At 54.6% G+C, this 11,480-nt stretch overlaps 1 protein-coding gene across 1 annotated transcript; it reads left to right on the top strand.

Annotated features, from left to right (window-relative positions):
* Positions 1–8,231: 8,231 nt before the first annotated feature.
* On the top strand, positions 8,232–11,043 carry GGT6 (gamma-glutamyltransferase 6; the record flags this gene model as incomplete). The annotated part of the gene is made up of 4 exons (XM_081110567.1): positions 8,232–8,497; positions 9,062–9,264; positions 9,347–9,460; positions 9,992–11,043. Exons 1-4 carry the CDS (start codon positions 8,364–8,366, stop codon positions 11,041–11,043), a joined length of 1,503 nt encoding a protein of 500 aa, XP_080966693.1. The 5' UTR covers positions 8,232–8,363.
* Positions 11,044–11,480: the final 437 nt, after the last annotated feature.

The raw sequence follows: 11,480 nt of genomic DNA, 5'->3' as shown, positions 1-11,480 counted from the left end.
GGACAGAGTCGGCGAAGAAGGAATGACACAGAGGCAGTGTTCAGATGATCATCATAGTTGGTTCTCTAGCCAGGTTCTGTGGCCAGGTTCTGTGTTTATTGTCTTGTTACATCTGTATTTATACCAGTTGATTTTAATCCTATCCATTCTATTCCAAAGGTTAGGGCGTTTCTTATCTCCATTCCAAGGTTACTCTATTGTTCTATTAAACTACAAGGAAGTAACTGAAGGAGATTATCCTAAGTAAAGATTATGTAGCTTAAGTGTGATTGTTCATAGTTAAAGTGATTAATTACCCGGCTGGCACTTAGTTAAGGGGTTTTATTCCCTCCCTAACTCCAGGGAAAAAGCCTCACCTGGGGAAACAACCTTTCTCGGGGAGGTGGTCCTGTTTAAAACACATAGCGTTAAGAGGGGGAGCAAACATATGCCACATACGCCAGGTCCCTTGAAACATAAGCTGTGCAGATGTTTCTTCCCTGCAGCGACTGTGTCAAGCAGCAAGGGTGGACCGGCTACCGGCACTTTAGGTCCTCAGGGCCTTCGAGTCAAGGTCAAAGTGCTGCTTCTTCCTGGCACCACCGCCTCTCCAGTGCATGTGTCCGCTGCCCTCCAGAGACTCCTAGCGGTGTGTCCCCCATCAATGTCATCAGCTGTAAGCAAAGCCACACTTCTGCCTGAACCACAAAGAAATACATGTATGAACGGTCTGTGCGCACAGAAAGTGGATGCTGTCTGAGAACCGGCCCAGGGGGTATGCAGCAGGGACCAGCGCTCAGAATCGTGCTGCTGAGATGTCTGGTGAGGGCACTGCTGTCTCCCCTTCATCTGGGAGCGGATGCCACAGCGTGTACCCCTGACATGAGCACTGGATGCTGTGTTGCCATAACTCTGAAGCAAGATTTTGAAGGTGTGCTGCTATCCCTGCCAGGTAAAAACAAATGACTTCTGGATTCTCGGCTTATTGGGACAGAGAATGAAGCATTTGCCAGGGGCTGTGTTGATTTTTCCCCAATAAAGAATCCCCTGGAATAGCAGCGGCAGTTTGACTTACCTCTTATTACTACAATTGACCCCTGAACAACATGGGTTGGATTTTCATTATTTTTAAATACATTTTGGCTATTGATTTCAGAGAGGATGGGAGAAGGAGAAAGAGATAGAAACATCAATGATGAGAGGGAATCATTGAGCTGTTGCCGCCTGCACACCCCATATGCCACACTGGGAATTGAGCCCGCAACCCGGGCCTGTGCCCTGACTGGGAATCAAACCGTGACCTCCTCATTCATAGGTCGACGCTCAACCCCTGAGTCACGCCAGCCGGACGGATTTTCATTGTGTTTAACTGTATTTCCTACTGGTGTTTGGGAATCTGAGCATGTGGATAAGTTAAGAATTCTATCTGACTTACCAATTTCCCTGTAGCGCCTAAAGTCCCCCTTCTAGCTAGTGGACTAGTGGGCCACAGTGGCACTCGGGAATTAGCAGCTTAGAGCCAGCACCCAATAACCCTGGAAGGTTTGGGTACTTCTCCTCCCCGAGGGCACGTGCCCTAGCAAGCGCCTGCACTCACTCTAACGCTGCCGCCTGTCTGCCGCGGCTGCTCCTGACTTGCTCAAGAGCCCTCTTCAGTGGTTCCTGCAACTGGATTCACCGGGAGTGACTTGAAACACACAGACCAATGTTCTGGTCACAGCACAGAGTCACTGTGCAAGGAAACACCAATGATTCGATCCCCACGACACTTCATTGTCTCCAAATCTATCATCAGAGTCAAATCTCAGCATGGCCCCGGGGGCCAGTTGTCAAGTCAACACACACAGCAGGTCTGAGCCGAGGAGAGGATGAGTGGGAAAGTCAGCTGAAGGGACCGGACAAGAGCTGGAGGACGTGCTCTGTGGACGGGGGACATCCAACCATTAGCTGTTCCCAAGCTCCTCCCTGCCCTCCCCCAGCACACGCCCCTCAGGAGAGGTAGCCAGAAATGCACCAGCGAGGGTATCATCATAAGCAGCCATTCGCAGCCCTGGCTCCCCCTTAGAATCACGTGGGGAGCTTTACCAACTCTCACGATGGCCAAGGCTCACTTCCGGAGATGCTGATGCCGTTGGTGGGGCCTGGGGGAAGGGGAAGGACCGGCACACTGGTTGTATTTTTTAATCACTGGTAGGGATTCCAGCTGCAGAAATCACTGGACTAGGAGCCTAGAGAAGGCAGTCGTTCGCAGCCTTGGCTGCACATTGAAAGCACCTGGGAGCCCTAGCCGGTTTGGCTCTGTGGATAGAGTGTCGGCCTGCAGACCGAAGTGTCCTAAGTTCAATTCCAGTCAAGGGTATGGACCTCGGTTGCAGACTCCTCCCCCCCACCCCCCCACCCCCGGGACCTGGTCAGGGCTCGTGTTTCTTTCACATCGATGTTTCTTACTGTCTTTCCCTCTCTCTCCCACTTTCCCTAAAATCCAATGGGAAAATATCCTCGAATGAGGAATAATCTAATCTAATAAAAGAGAAACACGGTAATTGGCGTATGACCGCTACCCTTCCCATTGGCTAATCAGGGCAATATGCAAATTAACTGTCAGCCAAGATGGCGGCCGGCAGCCACGCAGCTTGAAACTAACATGAGGCTTGCTTGCTTCAGTGACGGAGGACTCCAACGTTCCCCGCCTGCCTTGCAGGCCTCTGAGCCTGCAGTTTGAAACATTTTAACAAATATAGAAGCTAAAAAAAAAACCCAGAAACCAGCTTTCAGCGAGCTGGGATCTCAGAGCTGGAGTCAGAGCTGGAGTTATACATTCTTTCGATTACCTACTTTCAGCAGCAGAGGCCTAAGAGCTGGAGCCTCAGAGCTAAAGCTGGCCCAGAATTAAAAAAAAAAAAGAAAAGAAAAAAGGAGCAGTTGGGAGCTTCCGTCAACCGCCAGCCTGAAAACAGCCCTCAGCCCCTCACCCAGACTGGCCAGGCACCCCAGTGGGGACCCCCACCCTGAAGGGTGTGTGACCAGCTGCTAACAGCCCTCAGCCCCTCACCCAGGCTGGCCAAGCACCCCAGTGGGGACCCCCACCCTGAATGGTGTGTGACCAGCTACAAACAGCCATCATCCCCTCACCCAGACTGGCCAGGCACCCCAGTGGGGACCCCCACTCTGATCCAGGACACCCTTCAGGGCAAACCAGCCAGCCCCACCCATGCACCAGGCCTCTATCCTATATAGTAAAAGGGTAATATGCCTCCCAGCACCGGGATCAGCGGAGCCAAGAGGCCTCCCAGCACCAGGATCAGCGTGACAGGGGACAGCGCCCAAACCCCCTGATCGCCCTGCGGCTCTGTGTGTGACAGGGGGCGGGGCCACAACCTCCCTATCCGCCCTGCTCTGTTCATGACAGGGGAAGGCACCCCAACCCCCTCATCAGCCCTGCTCTGTGCCTGATACGGGGGAGCTCCCCAACCTCTGATTGCCCTGCGGCTCTGTGTGTGACAGGGTGCAGCGCCCCAACCCCCTGATCGGCCCTGCTCTGTGGGTGATAGAGGGCGGCGCCACAACCCCCACCCCTCCCACGGGCCCTGCTCTGTCTGTGATGGGGTAGAGCCATAACCTCCCCATCGGCCCTGCCCTGAGTGTGAGAGTGGTGGTGTCTCAACCTCCTGACCGGCCCTGCTCTGGGGGTGACAGGGGGCGGTGCCCCAACTCCCCTATCGGCCCTACTCTCTGAGTGATAGGGGGAGCTCCTCAATCCCCTGATGGGCCCTGCTCTGTGCGTGACAGGGGGCAGCGCCCCAACCCCCGGATTGGCCCTGCTCTGTGCATGACAGGGGGTGGCGCCGCAACCTCCCCATCGACCCTGCCTTGAGTGTGACAGGGGGCGGTGCCCCAACCGCCCCAATTGGCCCTACCCTGAGCGTGACTGAGGGTGGCATCGCAACCTCCCGATCGCCCTGCTCTGTGCATGACAGGGGGCGGCACCCCAACTCCCCAATCGGCCCTGCTCTGAGCCCGACCAGGGGCTGCACCTAGGGATTGGGCCTGCCCTCTGCCACCCGGGAGCAGGCCTAAGCCAGCAGGGCGTTATCTCCCGAGGGGTCCCAGACTGCAAGAGGGCACAGGCCGGGCCCAGGGGCCCCCCCTTCCCCCCGAGTGCACAAATTTTTGTGCACCGGGCTTCTAGTAATAGTAATAATAATAAAACACCTGTGAAGCTTTAAAGAAAATGCCAATGGCCCTAGCTGGTTTGGCGCAGTGGATAGCATGTCTGCCTGCCGACTGAAGGATCCCAGGTTCGATTTTGGTCAGTTGTGGGCTCAATCCCCCAATAGGGGGCATGCAGGAGACAACCAGGCAATGATTCTCTCTCATCATTGATGTTTCTATCTCTTTCCCTCTCCCTTCCTCTCTGAAATCAATAAAAATATATTTCTAAAAAGAAAATACCAATGAAATGCCAACCTAAAGATTCTGACTAAATTATTTAATTGATCTGCCAGGGTATTGGGATTTTCCTAGGTGATTCTAATGTGCAGAAGCAGTAGGATGAGGTTGAAAACTAGTAGGATAAGAGAACGAATGAGTGATGAGGACCATTAGGATAAGAGAATGAATAAACGCTAAAATGGGGAAATGAATGAAGGCATGACTGAATCTATAGTTCTGTACTTCCCACTTAGAGCTACCCTGTGTGTGTGTGTGTGTGTGTGTGTGTGTGTGTGTGTGTGTGTGAGAGAGAGAGAGAGAGAGAGAGAGAGAGAGAGAGAGAGGTTGCAGAGGTGGGGGTTACCCACATCATTTCAGCATTGTGATACTGAGGCCCACAGAACAGGAGCAAGGGCTTCATGTGTTTTGGAGGGTCCCCTCTGTCCCAGACAGTGGCCTAAAAGCTTTAAATGTACTTCCTTGTGGAATCCTCCCAATAGCCCTGGGAGGATAGATATTGTTAGACCCGTTTTTACAGAATTGGAGTCAAGACTCCCAGAGGTTAAATGACTTGCCTGCAGTCACGTAGTGAGTCAGTGGCAGAAACTAGATGAGACCCAGGTGTCCTAAAGCCAATGCCTTTCCTGACTGCGTTGAAATGACTGGCCCCTCTGCCTGGAAGATGTCTTGGCCTGACCACCATTCATCCCCAGAGCCTGCCTGGCGTCTAATTGAAGCTTAGCTGATAGTCATCTCCTGGGGCGTGGGCAGTGCTGTCCAGGCCCAGGGCTTCGGGAGTGAGAACGACCACAGAGGGAAAGGTCCCCATGACCCAATCATGGAGGCCTTGGTCCCAAAGAGCTGGCTGGGACATAGCTCTGAAGCAAAGGAACTCTGGCTGGACAGGGGCCAAAGCATCATGTCTGCTGGACAAAGGGAGCCAGCGTGGGAGCCCAGAGGTCAGACTGAAGATGGGGCAGGAGGTGGGGCAGCCCAGGATGTTAGAGTCCCAGCCACCTTTTCTTGGGAAGGAAGGAAGGCCTGATCTTCAGTCTGAGATTATAACCTTCCCACATTGTGTTAACAGGAAGTGGGATCAAATCATGTTAATAAGAGCAATTTATTTAAACAGGGTTGAGTCCTCAGAAATTCCTCCCCTAGGTATGTACCCGACAGACATGTCCTAGAATGTTATAGCCTCACTAATGGGAACAGTCCCTCATTGGAAAGTGTCCACACACCCATTCTCAGTAGAGGGAGTGGAACTGTGTTCCCCCACCCCACCCTTGGCCAAAAAAAAAAAAAAAAAAAAAAAAAAAAAAAAAAAAAAAGAGGTGACAACCTTTGCTAATCTCTTCACTTGGTTGGTTGGTTTTTTTATTGGTCCAAAAAAATCAGAAAATCTGGAAACCAAAGGTTTCTCTGGGGGTTTGGGGATGGAGAGCAGCTTGGGAGGGGGGGGGGTGATTTTCTGTAGATCCATGTGGTTCCAGGACTGGTGGTAGGACGTCACCTAGGAGTTAGGGAACCACACTCCTGGTCCCTGCTCCAAGCCTACAAAGCCAGGCTCTCTGGGAATGAGCCCAACATCCTGACTTAACAAGCTCCCTGGGTGATTCCAGTGCACACCAAAGCCAGGGCACCAACTCGACCTGCCTGTGAAGAGGCCGAGAGAAAGGATGTGGCTGGAGAGCCAAATGAGACTAACAGATGATGTTTGTGGAGGTTGTTTAAATGGAGAAAATACTCAAGCTTTTATTTTTTTTTATTTTTTTTAAAGTATTTTTTATTGAGTTTTTACAGAGAGGAAGGGAGATAGAGAGTTAGAAACATCGATCAGCTGCCTCCTGCACGCCTCCTACTGGGGATGCGCCCGCAACCCAGGTACATGCCCTCGACCGGAATCGAACCCGGGACCCCCCAGTCCGCAGGCCAACGCTCCATCCACTGAGCCAAACCGACCAGGGCAATACTCGAGCTTTTAAAGAAGCTTTTTATTGAAATACAATGCACCTCCAGAGAAGTGCACGTGTCATAAATGAACAGCTGGAGGCATTTTCTCAGCACATTCGTGTAGCCAACATCGGATTAAGAAACAGAACACCGCCCACATCCCAGCAGCGCTCTCGTGCCTCCTCCCGTCACCACCTGACTTCTAATGGCAGAAACTCGTTTTACCTGTCCTTGTACCTTATATAAATGGAAGCAAAAGACATGTGCTCTCTGGTATCTGGACTTTTTCACTCATCGGTGTGTCTGTGAGATCGTCTGTGTTGTGGCATACTATTGTAGATCCCTCATTCCCACCGCTGCTGATAATGCAGCGGTTCTCAACCTGTGGGTCGCGACCCCTTTGGCGGTCGAACGACCCTTTCACAGGGGTCGCTTACGACCATCCTGCATAGCAAATATTTACCTTACGATTCATAACAGTAGCAACATTTCAGTGATGAAGTAGCAACAAAAATAATTTTATGGTTGGGTCCCAACATGAGGAACTGTATTTAAAGGGCCAGAAGGTTGAGAACCACTGTTAATGGGTGTGCGGACACTTCCCAAAGTGGGGCTGTTCCCATTAGTGATGCTATGAACATTCTAGGACGTGTCCGTTGGGTACATACCCAGGAGAGGAATTTCTGAGGACTCGACCCTGTTTAAACGTCGTTAAGAAACCAGTAGAGAAGATGTGAAGCTATTGGAGAGAAGGGGGTCAAAGGGAGCGAGGTCCCTGGGGAAGTAGGAGGCAAGCGGTGGGAAGGGTTGGGCCTGAACCAAGGCAGGGAGTGGCAACAGGTGGGGAGGAGAGAGCAGTGGAAGGTGGGTTTGTACTTGGGGGTGGACCAGCCTTGATTTGCCCACGTGACGTAGGAAGCAAGATGGTAGCCTGAAGTGTGGAGCCAGGGTTCGGGGTTTGAGGCAGGAGAGAGGGGGAAGGTTTGAGGTGGTCAGAATGGTCAGCAGAGAGATGACTGGAGGACAAATGAGACTGAGTCCATAACCTGTCCGGTAGTACTCTGGGATTCTGGGATTTTGCCATAGAACAATTCCTTGATGTGAGTCCCAGAGAGAAGGAATTCGGAAACCTGGTTTCCAGGCTGTGGCTCCCCAAGGGAGGGGGGGCTGTAGCGCCACCTGCTGGCCAAGAGCCATATGACTGTTTCTCTACCTCCAGTTGCTCCCCAGTTCAGAAACCCAGATCCTAGAGCAGTGGTTCTCAACCTTCCTAATGCCGCGACCCTTTAATACAGTTCCTCATGTTGTGTGACCCAACCATAAAATTATTTTCGTTGCTACTTCATAACTGTAATTTTGCTACTGTTATGAATCGTCCTATAAATATCTGATATGCAGGATGTATTTTCATTGTTACAAATTGAATATAATGAAAGCATAGTGATTAATCACAAAAACAATATGTAATTATATATGTGTTTTCCGATGGTCTCAGGAGACCCCTGTGAAAGGGTCGTTCGACCCCCAAAGGGGTCACGACCCACAGGTTGAGAACCACTGTCCTAGAGGAGCCTCAGGCTGAGCCTTGAACCCAGCCAGACACCTACCTCCACTTAGAACCTAGTCGTGTGCTGAGCCCCGATCCAAGCAACAATGTAACTGCAGTCCCAATTCAAGCTCCACTGCCCTGTATTAGCATTCTGAACAGGCCTGGGGGTTCCGGGGCTGCATCCCCTGAACAGGGAGCCAGCAAGCAAGCATCCTGGATCTCAGGGCCTATGGCAAGAGTCCCCGGCCCTGTGAGCCCCTAGGCCCTGTGCCCTACTGGGCCAGGCTCTCCCGCAGCCTCCCAGGACCGTGACCTGCCCAGACCTGTTCTAGATTCCACACCACCCTTCCCCAAGGCTGCCTACACCTCCCACCTGCCTGGCTCGGGCAGGGCCTCCTGAGACTCAGCTGGGAAAGCTGGCAGGCAGGCGGCTGGGGCAGGCTCCGGGGCCATGGAAGCCACAGCGGAGCCCATGCTCTATCGGAAACTGCTGCTCTGGGAGGAGAGCTGGGAGTCCGGGGAAGAAGAGGAGGAGATAGCAGAGCCGCTCGTTCTGGGCCCCTGGAAGCCGCAGGACTCCTCTGGGTGAGTCAGGGAGGGGTCTGGGCACCTGGCAACTCAGGACCGAGGCTGGGCATGTCCCTCCCTCTGGGGCCCCTGGTGCTTGGCTCGGCTCCAGGAACTTTCTGGTTGAATAGGAGGAACCCTTGCTGCAGCCCCAGACCTGGCCTGAACCAGTCAATTCAAGGTCTGTGTGTCTGAAGGGACATTTGTACCATGCCAGCCCTGCCAGCTACTCTGTCAGAGGTTCCCAATCCCACCCCCTGGTGCAGGAGGCACCTGTTGAGCAGGTTGGGGCCTGGCTGCACCTGGCTGGGCCCGCTCCCCAGCCTGCCAAGCTCCTGTCCAGCTGTCCTCCCACTGGCTCAACCCTGCCTGTCCAACCTCCTCTCTAGGACGCCCTCCCTCGCTGTCCCCAATCTTCCTGTTTCTGTCCAGGCTGGGCCATCTACCGAGAAGCCCTTCTCCTTGGCAAACTTATACTCCTCTTGCAAGCAAGGTCAACCTTTGGGGAAATATGCCCTGGGTTTTCTTGGGGCTCCCGGCTGGCTGCTGCCTCGGCCCTGGCTCAGGACAACCTCTCTGCAGGAAGAAAGTTGGTGCTCGGCCCGGGGCCTGGGCTCAGCTAGTGGCCGCCCTGCTGCTGTTGGCCGTTGGCTTCTCCCTGGCCGTGTGGCAACTCCACACCAGGGCTGGCGCTACAGAAACCTCGGGCTCTGGGGCCCCTCCCCCCAGCGGGCACTCCCACCGCCCTGGCGTCTACCACCACGGTGCCATCATCAGCCCTGCAGGTCAGTGATGAGAGCAGCTCGGGGAAAGGAAGGGTCAGGATCACTCCGGCCCCTTCCCATGACAGTCCCTTCCTTGCTGCAGCCCCGTGCTCCGACCTGGGCCGAGAGCTGCTTGTTGCCGGGGGCAATGTCGTGGACGCCGGAGTTGGAGCAGCTTTGTGTCTGGCAGTAGTGCATCCTCATGCCACAGGGCTAGGTCAGTGACCCACAACCCCAGGGATCCCTACCCTGGGCCCAATCGGTGACCTGGAAGCCGGGGAGTCAGTGGCCCTGACCTCAAGGCTGGTTAGTGAGCAGGCCTGGGACTTGGCCAACTCTAGGCTGTGACTTTTTTTTTTTTAATGATTTTTAAAAATATATATATATTTTATTGATTTTTTTACAGAGAGGAAGGGAGAAGAATAGAGAGTTAGAAACATCAATGAGAGAGAAACATCAACCAGCTGCCTCCTGCACACCCCCTATAGGGGATGTGCCTGCAACCAAGGTACATGCCCTTGACCAGAATCGAACCTGGGACCCTTCAGTCCACAGGCCCGACACTCCATCCACCAAGCCAAATCGGTTAGGGCAGGCTGTGACTTTAAATTCTAGGTCCATGTGATCTTGACCCCAGGTGGGTCTCCAGGCCCAGCCAGGAACTCCCGGCCCCAGGCTAAGTCAGTAGTCCTTCACCGGGGGCTACTGAGTGGCCGTGACCCCTGTGTGACCCGTTTGTCTTCCCCAGGTGCCATGTTTTGGGGCCTCTTCCACAATAGCTCCTCGGGCAATTCAACCGCCCTGACATCAGGCCCGGCCCAGACCCTGGCCCCCGGCCTGGGGCTGCCCTCAGCTCTGCCGACCCTGCGCTTGCTGCACACACGCTTCGGCCGCCTGCCCTGGCCACGGCTGCTGGTGGGCCCCACCACACTGGCTCAAGAGGGCTTCCTGGTGGACACACCCTTGGCCAGGGCTTTGGCAGCCCAGGGCACAGAGGGCCTCTGTCCACTACTTTGCCACACTGATGGGACCCCCCTGGGCGCTGGGGCCCGTGCTACCAACCCTAAACTGGCAGCTGTGCTACGCAGGGCAGCACTGGCCCCCACCCCAGACTTTGCTGAGGATGCTCTACTGAGTCTGCTGGCCAGAGACCTGGGGCTGGAGGGACCCTCAGCTGAGCCTATGCCCACCTTGGAGCCAGCACTGCAGCTAACGTCGGCCCAGGGCATCCTGTTCACCACCCCCAGCCCCTCAGCTGGCCCAGAACTGCTGGCATTGCTGGAGGCAGCCCTGCAGTCTAGAGGACTCAGCCCTGCTCCGTGCCCACCACCCCTCCACGCTGATGAGACCCCCGCGAGCAGTGTCCTGGCCACCGTGGATAGCAGCGGCTCTGTGCTCCTTCTCATCTCCTCACTCAACAGCTCCTTCGGCTCTGGCCGCCTGTCCCCAAGCACTGGGGTTCTACTCAGCAACCTAGTGGACAAGTCCGCAATTAGTACCTGGGCCTGCCCCCTCATTCTTCGTGGTAGCCCAGATGGCACAGAGGATGATGTGTTGGGACTGGTGGCTTCAGGGACCCCCGCAGTAGCCAGAGTGACAATTCATGCCCTGCTCAGCCACCTGGCCGGGTCCCAAACCCAGGCCCAGCACCAGCACCAGCACCAGCACCAGCACCAGCAAGGACCAACAGAGGCCTCCAGTGTTTGTGGCCAAGGGACCCTGCTCCAGGTGGCAGCCCATGCAGAGCACGCCCACGTCTCCAGTGTACCCAGTGGCTGCTGCCCCTTCCAGGGCTTCTAAGCGGGCAGGACAGAGCAGGCCCAGCTGCGATGGAGTGCGCAGAGTATGCCTGGAGTATGTGCTCACGGCTGGCTGAAGTCCTCAGGCTCTGGCCTGGTCAGTTACGGGGACTGGCTCTTCTCAGCTAAGGAAACTGAGGATAATAAGAAAAGAACACCAGGGCCTGGGGCCAGCCCTGAGTTGGGGTCCAGCTCTGGGGAGGAAAGAAGGAAGAATGCCAAGTGCCTGCCTAGGCTCTGGGCTCCGTGGGCAGGGCAGGCAGAGCCTGGGGTACTGCTGGCATCTCCATCCTCCCCTTCAGGCCACCCTCTGCTGATCTCCCTCAATGAGGCTGGAAACAAAATAAAGATCAAGTCCCACGGATGCCATGTGCCATTCCTGCTTCTTGGTTAATTTCCCGTCAGTCTTTGAGGCGCCTGTGTCAGGGCTTCCCCCAG

The sequence above is a fragment of the Myotis nattereri genome (genome assembly GCF_964212035.1).
Source record: "Myotis nattereri genome assembly, chromosome: 16".
NCBI lineage: Eukaryota > Metazoa > Chordata > Mammalia > Chiroptera > Vespertilionidae > Myotis > Myotis nattereri.
The sequence above is the reverse complement of the archived record's forward strand: the minus strand, read 5'-3'. Positions and strand labels throughout refer to the sequence as shown.